The 24,067-nt window shown below is 36.6% G+C and overlaps 1 protein-coding gene and 1 non-coding gene across 8 annotated transcripts; both read right to left on the bottom strand.

Moving 5' to 3' along the window:
* Positions 1-99: 99 nt before the first annotated feature.
* Positions 100-24,023, bottom strand: CDC25C (cell division cycle 25C). Of its 7 annotated transcripts, none has more exons than XM_036225036.1 (13): positions 23,858-24,021; positions 23,204-23,406; positions 22,378-22,472; positions 21,664-21,709; positions 20,408-20,441; positions 20,204-20,293; positions 13,857-14,015; positions 6,315-6,416; positions 5,385-5,468; positions 3,734-3,832; positions 3,057-3,190; positions 2,563-2,674; positions 100-2,381 (listed from the first exon to the last, which is right to left on the bottom strand). In XM_036225036.1, exons 2-13 carry the CDS (start codon positions 23,392-23,394, stop codon positions 2,232-2,234), a joined length of 1,296 nt encoding a protein of 431 aa, XP_036080929.1. In that variant the 5' UTR covers positions 23,395-23,406; positions 23,858-24,021; the 3' UTR covers positions 100-2,231. The 7 variants fall into 7 exon arrangements, with proteins under 7 accessions (XP_036080929.1, XP_036080928.1, XP_036080931.1 ...); XM_036225035.1 differs by having other exon boundaries at positions 23,834-24,020; XM_016160662.2 differs by having other exon boundaries at positions 2,112-2,381; positions 5,406-5,468; positions 23,834-24,019.
* LOC118606209 lies at positions 4,487-4,605 on the bottom strand. Its single transcript, XR_004952315.1, has one exon. It is a non-coding gene; the product is annotated as a 5S ribosomal RNA (ribosomal RNA).
* Positions 24,024-24,067: the final 44 nt, after the last annotated feature.

Raw genomic sequence — 24,067 nt, 5'->3', positions numbered from 1 at the left:
TAAATTAATATCTATATCTGTAAAAGGTGCATAATAATCTGCCTCACAGGACTGTTGTGAAAATTAAATAAGTTTATAAATACACACCTCACAGGACTGTTGTGAAAATTAGTTTATAAATATACATGTTCATAAAAAGTCTTGCATGCAATAAATAACTGAAGAGTGTTACTTGCTATTATTGTTCCTGAAAATAATATGAATCAAATCACATGATATATATACAGTAGGAGGATATTGCAAGAAATCATGGGGAAATATCGCTTTTGAGGCAAATATAATTTTTCACAAACTAGATAATTAAGCCCTAGTTTTTGTTTCGTAAGTCAGAATTTTCACTTATTAAGATTACTGAAATGCGAACACACGTACCAGTCTTTTCTTAGGTAGGGGCTTGGTTCTACTTTTCTGGGGAGAATTATCAGGAAATGACCTACTAGGATAAGCAGTGAGTCAGAGATCCCTCCTTACACTTGGAAGTGAAGGTGCTTCAAGCAGTTTCCCTCTTAAGCTACTAGGAGTTCCTGGTTGGCAGGGATGGGACAGATGAGCAGCATCTTTCTCTCAGCCATCCCCGCCTAATGTAACAGCAACTTTTCTCTCTGCTCCTCCAGCCCTTGTGAGCCCTGAACTCAGGGGCTCAGGGAGAAGGCCAGAGGAATCTTCCTTCTAGCAGTCTTCCCTCTGGATAGGCACGTGCTAGCCAGGAATGGAGGCTGCAGGCTCCAGAGGCTGACTTAGAGAATACAGCAGTGCCCTCTGCTGTGAGGCATGCACGTGGCATTCGAGAAGAGCAGTTGGGAACCTTGCAAAAATTCGTCCAGCTATTGCCCTCCTTCCTGCCCACTGACTTTTAAAATCTCCTTGCTCCAGAACCAGGGAAAAAGATCGCTTTTGCCTCTATTCCATCTCAGCCTAGGTTTCAGAGCCCTTTGTTCTTTTCCAGTCCTTGGCTATCACTACTAGTAGGTTAATGCTGGAGAGTGACAATGTTTATAGTCAATTCACTGCCACTCCAGGCCAAATAGGGCTGTTTCTCATTAAGCAGACAAAAGCCTCTGACTCCAAGATTGCAAAGAAAGGAAAGCCTGGGATACTGCTGAAGAATAGTTTTAAAAGTTTTCCTTAATTCTAACTGCTCTTGCTTGGTATTTTTTATTTTCTTTTATTCCTATCTTCACATAACACAAATTTCTACTTCCAACCACCCTAAAACATCAACTTGTCTTTGTGAGATGTAAAATGGAGTGGAGATGGTAAGGAACCTTTTAAGCCAAACTCAGACCTATCACCTGCCTTAGGGAATGCCACTCATCTGGTTTTCTGAGCCCAGATACCAGAGTGCTGAGTCTGTGGCACACTTTTACATAACGCAGAGCATGGAATAGTCTAGGAAAGGAAAGCCTGGACTATTGAAGAATGCACTATAAAAGGTTTTTAATTCCAGAGTAGCGGATCTCAAGCCTTGGCATGCATCAGAATTACCTACAAGTAAGATTTCTAAAACTTAATTTACTAGATTTTGTTAACCATTGTCATCATAATAAAAGTGAAATGAAATAAAATAAAATAAAGTAAAAACCTAGATTTCTGGATCCTAGCCTCAGAGGTTCTGATTTTATAAGTCTTGGGTGGATTCTGAAATTTTGCATTTCAAACAAGTTCAGATGATACTGATAGTTCAGGGTCTAAACTTTGAGAACCTTCAGAAAATTACCTTGGTCTCAGCTCTGAATTAGTGATGGTTATACCTCTGTATCTGAAGATATCCAATTTGGCGATCACTTCCTTATATAAATCTTCTAGGAGCCAACTAGGCTATTATTCTGCATTTCTCATTCTACAATATTTATTTTCCAATTTGAGAAAAAGAGAGAGGGAAACAGAGAAAAAAGGTGGGCAACTCTCTTTTATAGTCAGAAGCCCAGAGAGAGAAAGAGCTGGCTGGCTGTACAAAGACATAAGTAGCTGAGAAGACAAGGCAAATGCTCCCTCTCAGTGCAACCAAAGGCTACAGCCTTATGGAGCCAGTTCTAGGACTTCACCACCAGTCAGCAGCTCTACTGAAACCTATCAATCCCCAGGCCTAGGATTTCATCAGTTTGGCAGACTGTTGGTTTGCAGACATCTTTTAACAATCTTGGGTTTAGCCACATGGAAGATGACCTCTTTCTGCCCAAGGTTTCTACAAAGTCTTGGTGACTCCTAGGCAGCCAGCAGCTGATCTATTATCATGGGTTCACATCCTTCACTAGCAAAGCAATCTGCTCCTGCAGCTGCCGTTCCCCTTCCCATGCTTTGCTCTGGCTTCGACATCTCAGCAGCTCAGCCTTGTGGTCTTGGTGATGCATAGGACAGTAGCTCTGTGGTTCGCACAGCTCCTGAAAGGTCAGGGACAGAGTAAGGGATCCTCTAGGCTCCTGATCTTTGCCTACTAAGTATAATAGAGAGGCTACTGCTGGTGACTAAGGAGTAGTGGTTTCTTCTCAGGGGGCTCTGCAGGCCCTGGGAGTTGTGTGCTAAAGTTGGCTCCCCCATTGCCCCACATGCTCCATCCTTTACCTTATATTCTGGAAAGAAGTCTCTATAGCCCCCTTTGAGGATATACAGCTCAGGATAGTATAATGCAGGATACTGGTTCAGGGCTCTGTCCTCTTCTCTCAGAGAGCGGCACCTTTAGAGAAAACCCAGAGATGGGTGGGGTAGAAACAAGCAAGGTCAGGATTCCCTGGGCCATTCACTGGGGAGGGGAGAAAGAACAGACTATCGCTAACCCCAATAAGGGCCTCCAGAGCTCATTATTTTTGCAAAACAAGGTCTAATTAGTACCACTCTTTCTCCTTTCTTCCCTTGGTGCCTAATTCCCAATCCTTTTCCCTTTACTGCTCCAAACTTTTGAATTGTAAAAATCCCTTTCTCCCACCTCTTGCTTCAAACTGCATGGAGAGCATTCATTCAGTCAGTCTCTGTCTGAACTGATTTGGGAAGGTTCCTGGTTGCAAATCTCAACTCAGGATCGATTTTCATCACCCTCCCTACCCCATGTAGACACTCACATTCTGGGACCCCTCTCTGAGGAGAATTCACAGTGGAACACGATGATTATTCTTTTCTGGGTATCCAAAGGGACAAGAGGCATCTTCAGAAAGAAGTTATACAGTTCTTCCTGACTGTACAAGTTTAAGGCTCCCTGTAGAAGAATTTTAATAAGTATTTCCTCAAGGGCCTAAGAACAGTGCCAACACTTAGAAATAACTGGAATACCATCTTTGGATATTTGGGCCAGGAAGACTAGACTACAAGCAGTTTCAGAGCAGAGACCTAATTATATCTTTGTATCTACCCCCAGGGCCTGACATAAAGCTTGGTAGGTAGTAGTTGCTCACTAAATGCTTGTATAACCAAACTGCCTAAAGTGCAAGGATCCATGTGAGGAATGCCTATCAGCAGTAAATGTTTGCAAAGGGCGTCTCAGTTTTTGAGTTAATGTTTTTATTTCCATGTAAGAGCCCATGGCTCCTATAGAAAAGAGGGAGATTGATCTAGGAGGAAAGGGGAAGTAAATTGCTCAAGGTATACAGAATTAAAACAAGAACGCAGACTACAGCTTTGATGTGCTCCAAATGTATAATGTTTGCCCTGGTTCTAGAGTTCACAGGACCCTTTGTCCACTCTTTTCAATAAACAGCTGTCTCCAGCCCCTCTCTTGCTAATGTCCCCAGTGTAACCTCACCTGAATATGTCCTCCCAGGTACTCATACGGATAGCGGCAATCGATGATATAAAACTTCTCAATCAGACCCTGGAATTTCCCCAACAGTAAGGCAGCCACCTGCACAGAAACTATGATTGAATACCCTGCTCACTGTCACTCTGAGGGAGAAAAGAGCCAGTCACACAGCTTCCTAACTGCACTCCATTTAGTCACCTAGGATTCCACTGTATGCCCAGCCTCCAAAGGTCCCCATATTGAAATGTGACAGTGGTCCAGCCCCCACCTCACATAAGAGGATGAAATAGGAAGTAGCCTTTTCGGAGAACCAAAATAGCTGGTATTGCCAGAATACCATGAAGAACCATAGTGAAGCTACTCATCTGGAGGCAGACATAGCTGAAATTAGTCTCTCAGAAGACATGCAAGGACTCTGCAGTGGCAAAAGTAATAGCTAGAGATCCCAATTTTGCAAGAAGAGATGGGAAATTGTTTCCCACCCTCTAAAGTAAAGGAAGAAAGCAAGTCTTTTAGAAAAGAATATGGAAGAAGTTGTTTGATACCCAGAGGAGGAAACTTAAGCTACTTGTACGAGTATAAACTAGTTCAACCTTTCTGGAGAAAACTTTGTAAATACATATAAAGATAAATGTAATTACATTTGACTCAGTAATTTTTCTTTTTTTTTTTTTTAGGGAAGGCAACCCTTTGCTGATCTCATAGATTACAAGGACATTGTCATCTTACATACAATCCCTTTTTTTTTATTTTTTACGTCTACAGCGCCTGGTCTTCCTAGGTGGTCTCCCATCCAAGTACTAACCAGGCCCAACCCTGCTTAGCTTCCAAGATCAGATGGGATCAGGCTTGTTCAAGGAGGCATGGCTATAGACAGCAATTTCTCTTTTAACCTCTTAAATAAAAAGTACACACAAATATGGCACAATAATATTCATCTCAACATTGTTTTAGATTATCAAAATATTAAAAGTAACTTAAATATTCAATAATAGGGGTTTGGTTAAATAAATTACACATGGCAATAGAATATTATATAACCATTACAAAGATGATATCTTTTTATTGATATAGAAAGATGTTTACAATGCCTTACCTAAGCTAATTATAACACTACATGTTCATCATGATCTTATTTTTATAAAATATATGCCAGAATAAAATCAGGACGGCCATTAGAAAAATATTATTAGTGGTTATCTCTGGTGGCGAGATTATCAGTAGGGTGACCAAATTATTATTGTACAAACTGGGGTAATTTTCAGTGTGAAAGAGAACACTTTAATACTACCCTGCACTGATAGGCATAAATGAAATAATAACATATAAACCAGGATGTAAATCACCCAAGTTGAGAGATTTTTACTTTCTTCCCTTTTGGGTTTTTTGCCTTTTCTTTTTTCCTTTATTTCTTTTCTTCCTTCTTTCCTTCCTTCCTTTTCTTTTTTCCTATCTTTTCTTTTTTTCCTAACAATTATACATCATTTGTTTAATTAAAAATGAAGGTGACAGAAGAATGGGATAAAAGGGAGTCCTTTAATAGAGCATCAGCTGAATAAGGAGCCTATGTTAGTGAACACAGTGAAAGAAATACAAATGGAAGGGGGATTTTAGGGACAGAACAGACCAGATGGTTGCTTATGTAACCAGTTACCATCTCCAGAAATCTGCTTACTGTTTCTGGGTTGATGTACTTCAGATCTTGGTGTCTCCCTGACACAGTTGGCAGCGCACATACCTAGAAATACCCAAGAACTGAAATAATAGCAAGTTTTTTATACCCAAATTTGAGATTAAACACCCGTATATTGTCCTTCTTTCCAAATGACCTTTAAAACCCCAGAAGTCTTCAAAATTCAATGGTTTTTTATAATGTGTATTCCATTTTTAAAAACTGCAGCATTCCTAAGAACTGATCCTAAGGAACTAATTGAGGATGTGTACACTTATGATATAGCTACAACTATGTCCATCTTAGTAGCCTTCAAAGTATAAAAGTAAATATTCTACACGGGATTTATCAAGAAATTATGGGCAGCCAAAAAAATGAAATACTGTTATTAAAAATGATAAAATGATGCAGAATTATTTACTGACATGTTCTGGATATAATAAATGAGAAAGAAGAACCCTAAGAGATCACAGAACAGTATAAACTGTTTTGCAGAAAACTGAAAAATGTATTTATGTGCGTATGTGTATTTGTGAAAACAGAAAAACATCTGGAGGGATACACACCAAGATGTTAAAGGCAATTATACTCTGGTTGACAAGATTTGGTGTGGATTTTATTTTCTACCTTTTTCGTATTACCGAGTATTATTTATATAATTTTAAAATATATTTTTAAAAAAGAAAGAAGGTAAAAAGCCTCATAATTTCCCCACTGTTCTGGATGCCCCCAGAATAAATAGGAACACTTTCTCACCGGACAGTGAGGCTTGGAACTGCCACTACAACACCTTCAGGTTATCAGAGAGTACTTGGTGAGAATGCATAATTATACTTAGTATTTTCTGCAAGCAAAGAAGATTCAGACCCAAAATGACTCACTGAAATATAGGAGGGGTGCAACCACACTCACCTTGGAAAAATCACCAGTCAGGTACCCTTGATTAGGATCTTCCTCTAGCATTTGAATGGCATTAATGTCACGGAAAGAGACTGTCTTCTTTAGACATAAACCCTGAAAATGACAAGATTCCCCCCGACCCCCAATTCTCATGTTAAAGGTTTAAAAACCAGGGGGTAGAAGGAGTGGAGAATCATTAAAAATATGCATACCCTTTTAAAAAATAATTCCACGTGTTTTCCTAATGAAATAAAGATATACATAAAGATTTGGCTATAAAGATGGATGTCCCAGCACGTTTATAATAGAGAAAAATTATCAATCACCTAAATGTTTAATAACAAATCGTATATCAGATGTTATAGATTACTATTATGCAAAAGTATGTCGTAGATTAATTTCATTGACATGAAAATAAGTTCATGATATTATCAAGCAGGTTAAAAAATACTTTGTAATATCACTTAAATAAAATTTTAAAAATTGCATAGAAAAACATACTTTTTGTGTGTGTGTGTGTGTGTTTGTTTTTTAAATCAAGTGCTAACAGTAATTATCTCTGGCCTGTGGGGTTACAGGCATTTGTAATAGCTTAATTTAGTTTATTTGCATTTTCTATACTATCATATACTGATTTTATAAAATAGCCAAATATATTTAGTTGTTTTTTTTTTTTTTTTTTAAGGAAGGGTATTTTGTAAACTGAGAAGGCATCACCATTTCCTCATGGCCTATACACACCTCTACACACTTAGGCCAACTACTGTCCATACCACACTCTACTGCTCTTGTCAAAGTTGTCAACAATCCCCATGTTGCCACAGCTAACAGTCATTTCCTTAGGTTATATCTTTCTCAACCTCACAGTGGCTTCCATTGAGTTGGTTAATCCCTTCTTCCTTGGTTTCAATGGCACCTCCTAGTTTTTCAGTTTAGTTCTAACATAGGCAACCCTTATATTAAAAGAACTGTGATGCTTCCGCCTCTCTGTTGCTCCTTTGGGTCTTCCTAGTTGGGCCTTCTCACCTATCAAACCTCTAATAGATGTTAAATTCTTCGGCAAAGGTAGGTCCTAGTCATTTTTTAAATCTCTTCACTCTTACCATAGGTGATATTTTTTCCCGCCCATAAATTTAAATTTCTCCTCTATGCTGATGACTTTCAAATTTCTATCTATAGACAAGACCTCTGCTCTTCCAGACTTTCATATCTACATACCTGCTTAACAATTTTTGAGTACCTACTAGGTGACATAGCAGTAAGAGAGTAGAAAAGACAGACAAATAAATATACTTTATATGTAGTGATAAATGTTTTGAGTAAAATATAAATAAAGAAAAAAAGACAGAAAAAATATTGGAGTTGGAAAGCTTGTCAAGAAAGGCCTTTCTGATAAGGTGACATATGTGGAGAAATGGGACTGAAATGAATGAGAAAATCATGTGTTGCCTATGAGAAGAGTGTTCTAGGCCAAAGGAACAACAAATGCAAAGGCCCTGGTGAAAACAGCAAAACCAATGATGACCACTTTTAACATTTAGTATGGTATTATTTTTAGAAAGCTCGAAAACTAATTGAAGCAACACTAAAAACCTACTATACATAACAGACATAGACAGAATGCTGTATCCAACAATAGAATATACATTCTTCTCTAATATAAATTCTTCTCCAGGATAGACCATATACTAGGTCATAAAACAAGCCTCAATAAGTTTAAAGTATTGAAATCATACAAAGTATGTTCTCTGAACATGAAACAACTAGAAATTAATAACAGAAAAAATCTGGAAAATTTGCAAATATGTGGAAATTAACCAATATATTCCTAAATAATCAGTGGGTCCAGAGAGAATGACTGAGGTCCCCAGAAGAAGAGGGAATTCTGTAATATCAACTGTGTCCTGGGTCTCCAGCCCGCTGGCCTACCTTGCAGATTTCAGACTTACCAGCCCCTGCAATCACGTGAGCCAATTCCTTAAAATCCATCTCACCACAGCGTTTATTATAGTCTGTCTCCTTTCCATGGTATAACCCCTCCTCTGAGGGTATAACCTCTCCTCTGGCAGTAAGAAAACAGATTCCAATGATGCTCAATGCACTGACGATTTACCTGCTCAAGCCTACCTTCATGTAACTGATCGAACCACACTGTGCCACTGAGACCTTGGCTTGGATGCAGGGGAAGAAGCAAGAGGCAGGAGCACATCTTTGGTCTTTTAATTCACAATGGCAAAAACATTTATTTTGGACTTTAATTCCTTTGGTCCTACAAAAAGAATTAATATCTGTGTCGTAATTTTTCCTTTGGCATTTGAAAGTGAGAAGGGGTTAATATTCAAATCTGGGGCAAAACTGAAAAAAAAATCAGTGGGTCCACAAAGATGACAATGGAAATTAGAAAATACTTTGAGATGAGTGAAAATGAAGACATAGAATACCAAAACTTATGGTATGCAGCTAAAGCAGTGTTTAGATGAAAATTTATAGCTGTAAATACCTATAATAAAAAAGATCTGGTCAATGACCTAAACTTTCATCAAAGAAGAAACTAAATCCTAAGCAGTACAAGGAATAAAATAAGATTAGAGCAAAATTTAATGAAATGGAGACTAGAAAAATGATAGAGAAAAACAACAAAACCTGGTCCTTTGAAAAGATCAACAAAATTGATAAACCTTAGCTACTGAAGAAGAAAAAGAAGACTCAAATTCTAAAATCAGGAATGAAAGAGAGGACATTACTATCAACTTTACAGAAATAAAAGAAAAGATCATAAGGGATTACTATTGACAACTATATGACAATGAATGAGAAAACTTAGATTAAATGGGCAAATTCCTCCTAAAAAGACAAAAACTACTAAAGCTGACTCAAGAAAAAAAAAAAACAGGAAATCTGACTAGATCTACAAAAAGTAGAGATTGAATTAATAATTTAAGAACTTCTCACAAATAAAGGCCCAGGACCAGATGGCTTCACAGGTAATTATGCCTAACATTTAAAAAATAAATAAAAATCAATTCTACATAAACTCTTCCAGAAAACTGAAAACGAGAGAATTATTTACAAATAATGGTATCATTACACTGATACCAATACCAAAGACAATACCAGGAAAACAAAACACTAAAGATCAGTATCTCTCATGAAATTAGATACAAAAATTCTCAACGAAATTTTAGCAAATCAGATCCAACTATATATAAAAAGGATAATGTATCATGACTAAGTAAGGTTATCACAGAATGCAGTTAAGGTTATCATAGAATGCATCTGAAAATCAATGTAATTTACCACATTTACATGTTAAAAAAAGAAAACTCATATGATCATCTTAAGAGATACAAAGAAAGTATTTGACAAAGTCTAATATCTGTTCCTGCTAAATTCATTCAGCAAACTGGAAATAGAAGGGAACTTTCTCAACCTGAAAAGGAGCATCTCAAGAAGCCTAGAGCTAACATCATACTCAATGAAGAAAAACTAGATGCTTTTCCTAAAAGATCAGGTACAAGGCAAGGGGTTCTCAACAACTTTAAGATTGTACAGGAGTCCTGATACCAAAAAATTTGAGAATCACTTATCTTGGAGAAAGGAGAAAATTGATAACACAGGAAGGAGAAAGAAAGAGAAGAAATACTACAGGAGCAGACAAAAGGAGATGCTTCCATCTGACTCCGTTTTTGCAAAATGTTTACAATGGTCTGTGAGGCCCTACATGATCTGTTCTCCTGCTACATACTCACTGCCCTCATTTCCCACTCTGCACTTGCTCACTTTGCTCCAGCCACACTGGTCATCTTCCTGTTCCATGGACATGCCGAGCACACGCCCAACTCAGGGACATTGTACTTGCTTTTCTTTTTGCTTGGAATAACTCAGTCCTCCTGATAACTGTTTGGCTCCCCCACTGCTTCAGATGGCTGCCTCAAACATCACTCACAGAGGGGTCTTCTTTAATCTGTGCAACCTATCAAAAAGATCAACTATTCTTACACCACTCAACCCAGGTACTCCCTGTTCTCCTTACCCTGCTTTTTTTTACCATCTACCATATTAAAAACATATTGGTTTATTAGTCTGTTTCCTCCTGCCTAAATATAAGCTCCATGAGACAGGAACCTTCTTGTGTTATGTTTGCTACTCTATCTCTAGCATTATTAAGTGAACGAATTAATAAGGTGCAGTGTGAAAAGGGTTGAGGGCTTTAGATATGTGCAGGGCCACTCCATGCAGTATAATAAGAAGGAAGGTAAATGATATAGGTATTAGAGGAGATAGCTTGCTATATTTGGTGAACAAAGGTAGTTTTCATCTGACTACTTCTGTTTTCTCTTTGAAACAAAACCCTTTAAACTTAATAGCTCTAAAGTGATCCTCGATCCCATCCTTCCTTCAGCCTATACCCCACCCATCAAATCCTATTGCTTCTATATCCAAAATACATTTGAATTCATTTATTTCTGTCTCTATAGCCACTGCCTTAGTCCAGACTACCACCAACTCTCACAGGGACTAGTGCAATAGCTTCCTACTCTTCTCTGCTTCCAAATCCTTTTTGCCCCACTCCTTCCAACTCTTAAATTTCTCTAACCCATTCCTCATCCAGCAATAAGAGTAGTCTTCATAAAACAAATCAGGTCATATAATTCCCCTGATTAAAACTCTCCAATAGCTTCTCACTGTTCTTAGAATAAAATTCAAATAATCACCTTAGCCTAAAGGTCCTGAATGATCTGTCTCCTGCTTACCTCTTCTTTCCCACCTCAGGTAACTCTCCTTGCCATTCATACTGGCTTCTCAGTTCTGTCAACACAAAGATCTTTTCAACCTTGGGAACTTTGCACTTAAAATATTCCCTCTTCATGGAATGCTCTTGCTTCTACTGTTTTCATGTATGGTTCCTTCACAACTAGAGTGACCAACTCATCCCAATTCCCAGTTTTAGCACTGCAAGTCCCAAGTCTTAGGAACCTCCTCAGTCACAGGCAAACTGGGACAGCTCATCAAGTTCTTCTCAACTAAATATCTCCTGCTCGAGGAAGCCCTTCCTAATTACCCCAATTTAAAGGTTCCCTTCTATTAGTCTCTATCTCAGTCTAAAGGTCCCCGTTTTGTTTCCTTCATTACACTTGAACAATTTGCAATAGTTAAATTACTTTGGACTTTATGGCTGTCATTTGCAATTTGGCTATCAAGCATCCTATTTTAGTAAATTCTCAAATTAGATGGGAGGTAGCCCTGACTCCTGATAAGGAGTCTGAAGGGGGACAGATATATTTCTATTTTTACTCTCTTATAGCTAATTAGACATTCCTGCCTGGATTTTGAACCTTAAAGAGTAACACAAAAGCACAGGGTCAGTTGAGACTTTTATGGTTGCTGCATCACTGTGAAGAATACAGTGGGTGGCAGCAAATGTCCCTGAGCAGCAGAGTCCAACAGCAGGTCAGATTATGTTCTATAGCAAGGGGCCAGTGATGGAGGCATTAAGGGTACAGCCAACAAACAAGTGGTGGAATCCCAAGCACAATGTTCTCATAGTAGCACTCTGGCCAGGTCTTACCTTGTTTTCCAGCCTTCTTGATAATTCTGAGCTCCTCAATACCCTTCAAAAAAATCCCTTTTCTGCTTGAGATAACTAGAATCCATTTCCATTATTTTCAATCAAGAACTCTAAGTAGAACATCTATGAACTTGTTAAATATTTTTCTTGTTTATTGATGTCTCCCTAATAAGACTACAAACTCTAGGAGAGCAACAGCCTAGCCTGTGTAGTTCGCCACTGCGGCGCCAGTGCCCAGCGCAGTGCCTAACACTTGACAGGTATTCAATACATATTTTTTAAATGAATGAGTCAGAAATCACTATGATGTTACACCAGTCTCCAAGGAGTTCATGCCTTATAAGGTATCTATTTCCATTTAGCATCAAAGAGGTAAACCAATGACAAAAAAATCCCTACTCTTTTCTAATCTAATTAGATACCAAAATGTACTGTTATGCATAGTCTTAATCAGTTGGCTCTTAATTGAAAATGACCTTTTTAAGAGTCACGGTCCAAGAAAATTAGCACATAAAGGGACTTGATTTTTTTTAAAGACCTGAAAAATAAAGAAATGTATAAAATGAATAAGTATATAAAATTGACCCCTATTAGTGTTCTAGACCTTTTCTTATTTTTTTTTAAAGATTTAATTGGTTTTATTCAATGATTTATGAATCAAGCAGCATCCCATCTGGTAAAGAGAAAGATGCTCTCTTCTCTGATTCTTGAACAATGTTATTCCTGTATGTATCTACTTCATTATCAGTCTCCTGAGTGGCTATCACTCCTTCTTCACAAGCTCTTTCTCTCTATCTTTAAGTTTGGGAGTCATTAGAATTCACTTTCTCTTCTATACAGACGGTCCTAAAATGTACATATCCAATTCTGATGGCTCCAACTCCTCGTTTACTATTTCCATTTAAATTTCCTGTTTACCACCTCTAACTCAAATGTCCAAAACACCTCTTATTCTCTTTGAATTCACTCTTCTTTGTAATTCATTATAGTGTCACCATTTCTCCTGTTACTCAGGTTAAAGTTAAAAAAATTATAGTTCTTTTTTTTATGTCTGTTATTTATAGCACTTCAGATGATCTGTCTTCTTGCTTATTGGTTTACTTACTTACATTGTGTATTTTCTTAACTAAGAAATATATAAATTTCCAGGAAAATTAGGAATTTTGTATGTCTTAATCATGACTCTGTCCTCAGTTCTAAGATAGCACCTGATGCATGTTAGTTTCATAATATTTACTATTATTATAGCTTACATGAGTTTTTATTAAAAATAATAAAGTATGTGGAGTATTACAAACTGTTTTTAATACTTTATCACAGTCACAACAATCCCTAGGGAGATATTTTTTATTATTATGTTCTCCATTTTGTAAATGAGAAACTGAGGCCTAGACTGCTTAAGTGTCCTGTTCATGCTCATAACACTAAATAAGAGCATGAAGACTAGAATCTAAGTGCTCTAACTCCACTAAATCATATTTGCCTTGTATAATGAATGAATTTTAAAAATATACCCCCACACATATTTGTCCCAAAGAAATAAAGTTGATTCAGAAATACTTAATGCCTCAGAAACCATCTTTAATGTATTAATACCTTATTAATAAGCCACAGGCTTCAGATACTACTTCCTGTGATATGGGGAGGAAACAAGAAGACAAAAGGATATATTGTAAAATAGCTGAAAAATCATGCTAGGTATATTCTGTCCTTTGCCATTATTCTGGAGGTATCACTTACACCAGACTACACTGAGGGTGACCTACTCAAATTATTAACTACAACCCTCTCACCCAGCAGTAAGAAGAGTCCCAAAGTAACCAGATACCCTATCAGTCAGGTAGCATAGGGTGTAAAGACCATACCTTCTTGATCTCTGCAGACCTACCACTTCATAGTGACTGCAACATATTAAATATACAACTCTGTTGATTTAAAAATGAAGGAATATGAAAATGCAAAGATACCATCAAAGAGCACTTTACCTTGACCTCTTCTTGATCTTCCAGAGAAAACTCCATCGATTCACCTAAAATCTCCTCTGCTTGGTTTTCCCCTTGTTCTGGGTTTTCATCTAATTTTGGAACTGTAGTGATAGGACTGCCCAGATATTTCATTTCACTTTTCACCAAGTTTCCATTGTCCTGCCAAGTATATTGACAATGTTAAAAACTCTCTAGGACCCTTACCTTACACAATATACAAAAATTAACTCAGAATGAATCAAAGACCTAAATATAAGAGCTAAAACTATAAGAAAACAGGGGGAAACCTTCATGACATTAAATTTGGCAATGATTTCTTGAATACGACACAAAAAGCACAGGCAACAAAAGATGGATAATGAACTTCTTTTCAAAAATGAACTCCATCAAACTTAAAAACTTTCATGCATCAAAAAACACTACTGAGAAAGTAAAACCCACAAAATGGGAGAAAATATCTGCAAATCATGTATCTGACAGGGGATTAATATCCAAAATATATTTTTAAAAACTCCCGACAACTCAACAATAGAAACAAACATTTCTCCAAAAAAGATATACAAAAGGCCTATTAACACATGAAAAGATGCACAACACAACTAGTGATTAGGGAAATGCAAATCAAAACAACATTGAACTACCACTTCATATCCATTAGGATAGCTATTATAAAAAACAAAACAAACAAACCCAGACAATAACAAATGTTGGTAATGATATGGAGAAATCGAAACCCTTGTGTAATGCTGTGTGAAATGTCAAATGGTACAGCTGCTATGGATAGCAGTAAGGCATTTTCCCCCCAAAATTAAACACTGATACGATCCAGCCATTTCATTTGTAGGTATACACTCCTCAAAATTAAAAGCAGAAATTAGAACAGAGATTTGTATATGAATGTTCATAGTAGCATTAGTCATAACAGCCAAAAGACAGAAACAACCCAATTGTCCATCAACAGATTAATGAATAAATAGAATATTATTCAGCCATAAAAAGGTATGAAATTTGGATACATGCTACATGAATAAACATTGAAGATATTATGCTAAATGAAATAAGCCAGACACAAAGGACAAATGATGTATGATTCCATTTACAAAAAATACCTTGAGTAGTCAAATTCACACAGACAGAAAGCAGACTAGAGGTTATCAGAAGCTGAGAGGATGGAGGAATAGGGAGTTATTATTATTTAATGGGTAAAGAGCTTCTGTTTTGAATGATGAAAAAAATCTGGAAATGGATAGTGATGATGGTTGTAAAACATTGTGAATGTATTTAATGCCACTGGAATGTATACTTAAAAATGTTTAAAATGGTAAATTTCATGTTATGTATATTTTACCACTTAAAAAAAATCATATACACATACAAAAAAAACTATCCACTAATTTATCATGCTCCAAGTTCTTTCCTTGCTCCATGAAACAAAAATTTAACAAATGATCAACTTTATCTACCTAGGATGGACTATGTTAAAATGGCTTTCCCATAGGGTTAAGATTAGAATGTGATCTCTGGAGTATCTTGACTTCATGGTCTACTAAAAGCAAGAGAGTCTCTGGGTAACTAAAGACACCAGTAGCTAAATGGACAAAGGACACAATCATTTGCTAAAGGAAATATACATGGCTAATATTCACATGAAATCACTAGTTTTAATTTAAAATGAAACTTTTTACCTAATTAGCAATTAAAAAAAATTTATCTAAATGGCTACAAATTACTTATAAAAATGTAAATTCTTATTAACTTTTTTGAAAATTTGGCATCATGTATCAAAAATCTTTAAAATATTACACTTTTTAACCCAGTAATTATCATTCTTGGTACTAATCCTAAAGAAAAAAAAAACTGAAATGTATGCAAAGATTTATGCTCAAGAACTTACATGACAGCATTATTTTCAAAGCAAAATGTAAATACCACTAAATGTCTAACAATAGGGAAGTACTTATATAAATTATGGTCCATTTATTAGAATAAAATTCATTAAGAAAAGTTTTTATCCCCAATATCCAAGACATGGAAACAATCTAAGAGTCCTTTGATTTACGGTTAGATAAAGAAGATATGGTACATACATACAGTGGAATACTACTCAGCCATAAAAAGATGAAATACTGCCATTTGCAACAACATAAATGGATCTTGAGAGTATTCTGCTAAGTGAAACAAGTCAAACAGAAAAGGATAATAAAGGTATGAAATACATACATATGTGGGATATAAAGCAAAAAGCAACAAACAAACAAAACAACAAATTCATAGTTATAGACAATAGAATGGTTACCAGAGGGAAAAGTGGATGGGGGAAGGACAAAGAGGATAAAGGGAGTCAAATACATGGTGACAAAAGGAAGCTAGACTTCTGCTAGTGAGTAAACAATATATACAGATGTATTATAAAGTTGTATACCTGAAATTTATGTAATGTTATTAACCAACATTACCCCAATAAGTTCAATTAAAAAAATGTTTACTAAGAGTTTTAACTTAAAAAAATAAAATATAAAGTTATAAATATGGCATGCCCTCAATTTTGTAAAACTGTACATATAGTTAAAAGATTGAAAAGAATTGAGGTAAAACAATAATGGTTTTTCTCTAAGAGATAGTGATTTTCTTTTTTATACTTTTCTATATTTTTAAAGCATTTTCACAATGGCATACAGTACTCTTAAAATCAGGGGGAAAACAAAGAATAAAGTAGAACACTTTGTAAAGGCCTAAGAATATTTTCTACTCCTTAAATTTAAACAAATAAAAAGATCAGAGGACATACATCTCCTCCCTTTCTCTGCTCAAACATTACTTCTCTAACCCCTTTCTCATCAAGCCAGCTTAGAAAAATTCAAAAGGTCAAAATCTAGATCTGCCATCTTATACCCCATAACAACTGAGCTGATCCTTGATGACAAATGTCTAGTGTCTCACCAGTAGAGAAAGGGGAGACACGTAAGGCACCCCTGGTCTCTTTTGAAAGTTGAGGTTCCTGGGGTCCACGATTCCAAAGGCTTGAAAGTGTTGTTTTCCTACATAAGAAAAACTACATTGGCTAGAGGAAGAGGAATGTCAAAAATATATCTTTTCATGAAGCCATGAATAATCCTCATGGAACATATTAAAAACAATCAATTAAAGTGATATATCACATAAACGAATTAAAAACTAAGAATCATACGATCATATCAATAGATGCAAAAAAGCATTCGACAAGATACAGCATCCATTTATGATCAAAACACTTAACAAAATCAGTATAGAAGGAAAGTACCTTAACATAATTAAGGTCATCTATGACAAACCGTCAGCCAACATTATACTTAATGGTAAAAAACTGAAAAGCTTCCCTCTAAGATCAGGAACAAGGCAAGGTTGTCCACTATTGCCACTGTTATTCAACACAACATCAGAGGTCCTAGCAAGTGGAATCAGACAAGAGAAAGATATAAAAGGCATCCAAATAGCAAACGAAGAAGTCAAACTGTCACTATTTGTGAATGACAGGTTTCTCTATATAGAAAACCCTAAAGTCTCCACAAGACTACTACTAGAAAGAATAAGCAAATACAGTAAAGATTATGGATACAAAATCCACGTTAAAAAAGCCATAGCATTCCTACATTCTAATAAAGAAGTGTCAGAAAAAGAAGTGGAAAAAATAATTCCTTTTGCAATTGCAACAAAAAGAATAAAATATCTAGGAATAAATCTAACGAAACATGTAAAGGACCTATATAATGAAAACTATAAGACCCTAGTAAAAGAAATTGAAGAAGATACAAAGAAATGAAAATGTATTCCATGTTCTTGGATTGGAAGAATCAACATAGTTAAAATGATCATATTACCTAAAGCATTATACAGATTTAATGCAATCCCCATCAAAATCCCATCAGCATTTTTTAGAGAAATAGAACAAAAAAATCATCAGATTTGTATGGAAGCACAAAAGACCCCAGATTGCTAAACCCATCCTGAGAAAAAAGAACAAGATTGGAGGGATCACTGCCTGACTTCAAATTATACTACAAAGTGACAGTAATCAAATTGGCATGGTATTGGCAGAAAAAAAGACACACGGATCAGTGGAACAGAATCAAGAGAAAGTCCAGAAAAAACTCATATTTATATGGGCAAATAATTTTTGACAAAAAAAGCGAAAAACATACAGTGGAGAAAGGAAAGCCTCTTCAATAAATGGTGCTGGGAAAACTGAAAAGCCACCTGCAAAAAGAATGAAACTAGACTGTTGTCTATCACCACACACCGAAATTCACTCAAAATGGATTAAGGACCTGAATATAAGACCTGAAACAATAAAATGCATGGGAGAAAACATAGCAACGAAACTCAAGGACCTTGGACTTAAAGAGGATTTTATGAATTTAACCTCAAAGGCAAGGGAAGTAAAAGCTAAAATAAATGAATGGAACTGCATCATACTAAAAGGCTTCTGCTCAGCAAAAGAAATCGTCAACAAGGTAAAGAGACAACCATCCAAGTAGGTATATTTGCAAGCAACACCTCTGATAAGGGCCTAATATCCAAAACATACAAAGAACTCATACAACTCAATAACAACAAAAAAACAAATGATCCAATCAAAAAACGGCAGAGGACCCGAATAGACACTTCTCTCTAGAGGACATACAAATGGCCAAAGAATATTTGAAAAGATGCTAAATATAGCTAGCTAGTAGGAAAATGCAAATCAAAACCACAATGAGATACCATCTCACACTTGTTAGAATAGCTATAATCAATAGGACAGGTAATAACGAATGCTGGAGAGGATGTGGAAAAATAGGAACCCTCGTACACTGCTGGTGGGACTGAAAATTGGTACAGCCACTATGGAAAACAGTATGGAGGTTGCTCAAAAAACTAAGAATTGATCTACCATATGATCCAGCAATCTCTCTACTAGGTATTTACCCTAAAGACTTCAAAACTCATATCCGAAAAGATATTTTCACACTGATGTTTATAGCAGCAGTATTTATGGTGGCCAGGACATGGAAGCAACCGAAGCGTCCTACAATAGATTACTGGATAAAGAAGTTGTGGTACATATATACAATGGAATATTACTCAGCCACAAGAAGAGATGAAATACTGCCATTAGCGACAACATGTATGGACCTCGAGATAATCATGCTAAGTGATTAAGCCAGGCAGAAAAAGTTGAAAATCACATGATATCACTTATATGTGGGATATAAACCTACAAGCAATAAATGAACAGGACAAACAGAGATTCATGGACACGGGCCACAGACTAGTGGTTACCAGAGGGTAGAGGGGATAGGAAGGGGGAAGGTAGACAGGGTTGAAGAAGTCAAATATGTGGTGACAGAAAGAAATCTAACTATAGGAGGTGAACACACAGAGTACATATATATATGCTTTACTATTAAAGTGTACAGCTGAAACATTGGATTTCATTAATCAATGTCACCATAAAATAAAAGATAAAGTCATCAAGGTTGACTCTATATCCTGAAGATACAAATTATGATGTGAATGTCATCTACAATGTGTATACATCTACTTTGGAGGATACTAATTTTATGATAACAAGTCAAGGGAAGGGAGGAAAAAGGGAGCCTGACTGAGGAGAGGATGGTGAGACTTTTAAAAAGTGAGTAAAGGGAGATTAGTATGACAATATTAAATTAAGAAAAAGCTGATTAGAACAGCCAAAAACATTACCATAACTTAGCTAATGTGAGAAAAGAATAACAGCAACTATCTTATGCATACTGACCTAGAGGAAAGGTTGGGAGGCTGGGAAAAGAAATTAGTTGAAGAGATTTGTTAGAGAATTATCTTAGTGATTAGGTGGCTAGGGAGAAGTCAGTTCATATGTGGAACTGAAAGATAGCCTGAAGCTCTGATAAACAAGAACCATAGCTTTCTCAAAATAGGGGCTAAAAAGCTAGACTAAGGGAAAAATAAGAAATTAAGAAATCTAGACTTGTATGTGAAGCCATGCAGTCTGTGAACAAGTTATGTACATTATTCCTGTTTTTTTTTTTTTTTAAGCCCTAGATTTCTTAGACTCTATTAGCAGAGATTTTTGTCCTTAAACCAATCAACTGAACATGAGCATAATGATGACCTACTGTGGAAGACTTGGAGTTAGGTTTCTATTCTAGGATCAAACCTTAAAGAAAAACAAAACAAAACAAACCATAAAGAATTTTTTCCTATACTGATGTTGTTCGCTTAACTAGTATAGAGAGGCATAAACAACTCTAGGACTCATGGTACTGATGAGTTGCTCCACTCAAAGGAAGAAAACTGGTAATGTACCTAGGTTTCCATTAAACACTTACATTTTCTTTATTTGTAGATGAGCTACATATTGCATCTTTCTTCCTGTTGCCATGGTCCAAAGCATTCGGAGTGCTACAAAGCAGCTGTGCCTATAAGAGATCGTTTTTCAGAACATCCAGCATCCTTCAGCCACAGGTGTGCTGGAAACCCTCTGCCTCCCACCTGAGTAAAAAACCCAAACCCAAGAAAGAAGAGCTACTCACCGGGCTGCATTTTACAAGGTGCTGGTGATGATTTCTACAGATCAAAGAACAAAACAAAATAAAAAAAGCAAAACAAAACTGCCAGTCAGTTCAGCCCCAAATACTGTTTGGTTATTAGTCAGTGGCTTGGGACATCCCAACTTTTCCTTTCCTCCATTCTCGGAGCCCTATATCTAGTTGATATATCTCTTCCAATAATAGTATTTAGGGTGCTTTCTGTGATAAATATTAAGACATTGAGTGACATCCTGGGGATAAGGCTCTCATTTCACTTGTATAATCATATATATATAGATATACATCAAAGATGATGAGTTTGTCCTATGTCTTATAGGACACAATTTATAATTTATTTATCTTCCAGCAATGGCTATTAGGAACTAATATTCATTTTGTAATGAATTTCTATCATTCCTCCCATGAGTTTCCCTAGTCTACATAGGTTACGACATTTAAGCAATTTGAAGAAAATATAAGCAATACAATGTGAAATTTTTACATGTACTGATAAAAATAACCATGGAAAGCCTTCCCTAGTGCACTAAAGTGGTACATAATTCACCTAAACATTGAAGGACAAAATTCGAAAAAAATGTAAACAGTCAAATAGAAGAATTACAGTAAGTTTAAGATGTTGAATTAAAATTACCTTTCAATCCTTGAGCATTCCCTGATTGAACATTTTAAGATCTCCAACAAAGAATCCTCATGAGTAATAATAAACATTATAAAATGCTTGACAGGTGCTAAGGATTAAATTTTCATTTAATCCTTACAATAGCTATTTATAAGAAGTGCTATTATTATCTCCATTATTATTGTTTCTTTATTATAAATAAAGAAATTGAGGTGCAGTGAAGTTAAGAAACTTGTCAGAGTCACAGTTGGTGAAGTAGTAAGCCACTGGAATCCAGACACTAATTCCAGAGCCTACACTCAGTACTTTTACCCACTAAGGTACACACAGCACTATTCATATGCAGGTAAGAGCCTATCTATGCCTAAGGGCAGTATGCCATTTCCTCCATTTTAAAGATAATACTGATTGTGTGTGATAGTTAAAATGAATAGCATTAATTTTCACAATACTATTTAGCTCTGGGAAACTTAAAAACCTTTCAAGGGAAAGATCTAGGCCTCCAAGCCCATTATTCCCAAAGTGAAACGCTCTATACTCTGCAGTTTTCATGCGATAAAATTCTCATGCCAATGCTGAGAAGGCTTTAGTATGAGGTTCACTGAGCAAAAAAACTTACATTTGCACTAACTGTATTTCCTGAGGTCCTGAAGAATCCAAGTGTCCTGCAACCAGACAAGAAGTTATTCTGGTCCATGTATCCTGTCTTCTGATTTGCTTACTAGTAAGCAATATTAATTTCAAAAGCTGAACACAGAGGCTCTTGATAGGTACCAATTTCATGGTAAAAGTTATAAGTTAAGAGAATCTTAAGAATTTACATGTTGTCACTGAAAGAAAAAATGTTGGGAAAATGCACTAACCTAGGGACTTTTTTTTATGAATAGAAAAGAATGGTTATCACTCATGATATCTGAAATTACAACAAATACTAAAATGGTTGACTAGTAAAACAATCCTTTAGGGCTCAGACCCTATAAAAACACATGAATTAGCTAACAAAATATTTTTGTTGGTTTCTTTGCTTCTCTTGAGATTAGACTAGGCATAAAACTTCTACTTTCATTCCCATCAATCGATGAATTTCAATTCATACCATTAATCAGTCAACAAAATACTCCTTCCTATTTAAATTTTTCAAATGCAAAGTGACTCCTATTAATGTTATCTTTCTCTTCCCATTGGGCTTGATCATTCTCCTCAAAAATCTTACAGGTCCCCACAGAATTCCAACTTCAAGCCTCTTTAACCACCGTCTACCTCTATTCCTACCCTATTCTCTCCCCTAAAAGATATTTTTTTCCCTTGAAGCCTTTACCTCCCTTCTCCTTACCAGTTTCATCAAGGTCTGCAGGAGTGGTAAGACGGGTGGCAGACAACTCCCCACTGCTAAGATTCGAAAGATCAAGGCAACGTTTTGGGGTTTCTCTGTTGAGACATAATAATACATCAAGATTCCCGTTAGGATGTAATATCCTTAATAAGGCAAAGATCACTTCATCCTCTTCATTTGAAACACCCCTCAATGACTATCATATAATCTGAACAGTGTCCAAATAATTCTAATTACTTTTGGAGATATTTCAGACATGAGTGAGAAATATCTCCCACCTTTTCTCTACTCCAGCAATATGTACCAGATTTTCTCCTCACCAACATATTGAGACAGAGTAATTTCTTTTAATTGAGGACCAAAGCTTATTGACTGAGGTGGGTCTTGACCTCATATTTTCTGCCCTGTGTGCCATAAACATACAGATTTGATTTCTCCCTGGAGAGACTCAGATACTTCCCAGGTCTATAACTCCAATTCTGTTTGCTAGCTGAGGATCAGGGCATGGCATGATCAGAATTTAAAGTACAATAACAATAACACTAATATTAATCCTAATAAAGCTACCAACTCACATAATTCAACATAGTTTTCAAATACTTTTCCCAGACATCACATCATTTGATTCTCACAAGATCCTAGTAAAATAGGAAGAAATTATTATTTCTATGTCACAGAAAAGAAGACTGAGTCATAAGAATCACATGGTTAGTCAAGGGCAAAGCTAACACGTAAACCCTGATCTCTGAGCCAGGATAAATTTTTAAACTCAAAAACTGTTTAGAAAAGCAAAGGATATAAGGTGTGAGAAGAAAAGTGGACTTACCCAAATAAGATGCTTTGGTTTGCCGAATCACCAAAGAGTTTGTCCACTGGAGTTCTAGGAAGATCTGGGCAGATAGTAAAGGAAGTATCTCTCTCCAGAAGCAGATTTAATATTTTTCTCTGATGGGACCTAAAACTGGGTCCTAATCCAGGACTTCCCTCCTCTCTTGATGAAAAGAGTTCTGCAGACATGGCCTCCTAGTACTAAGAAAAAAAAAATCTAGCTAAGAAAGAATGTCACCTATATAAATACATCACAGATCACAGGAGCTTTCACAACCTCCTCCACCTTTGCCAGCAGCGGCCAAGCGGATCAGTATTGGAGGAGGGGCATCCCCCAAACGGCGAATCACAACTTGGCTTGAAGGTTAACTGGCCTGAAGCGCCTTGGCCTTTTCGGTGGAACCTGAACTTACCGAGAGGTAACCCCGGGACTTTAAGGAGGAAATTAAAAGAGGGCTTGACTTGTTTGAGGCTACACAGTTCGTGACTCCTAACCGGAAAGAATTCAAGTCTTCTAACTCGCGACAATGTCAATTAGGTCCCCTACACTTCCGTTTGTGGGGCCCCGGCTGGACTCTGAGGGAACAATGGGGTCTCAGTATTCTGGCGGAGACGGCTCTGTCCTTACCTCAGGTTTGAGTCTGAAAGTTACCTTCAGGAGAAAGGGAAGTGGGTAGGTGGGAGGGTCAGTCGCAATTCTGCTTCTCGACTGGATAGGACGGGGTCAAGCTTTACCACTTCTCTCCTCAGCGGGTCGAAGTTACAGCCTCGAAGGAGGAATATCAACAGCCACAGGCCTTGATCGTTCAAACCTTCCGCCCTCCCAATAACCTATCACGCTTGCCTCCAAACTGCGTGAGCC

The sequence above is a fragment of the Rousettus aegyptiacus genome, unplaced genomic scaffold (assembly GCF_014176215.1).
Source record: "Rousettus aegyptiacus isolate mRouAeg1 unplaced genomic scaffold, mRouAeg1.p scaffold_m13_p_7, whole genome shotgun sequence".
Lineage (NCBI taxonomy): Eukaryota > Metazoa > Chordata > Mammalia > Chiroptera > Pteropodidae > Rousettus > Rousettus aegyptiacus.
Note: the sequence above shows the minus strand (reverse complement) of the source record. Positions and strands in the feature narration are given on the sequence as shown.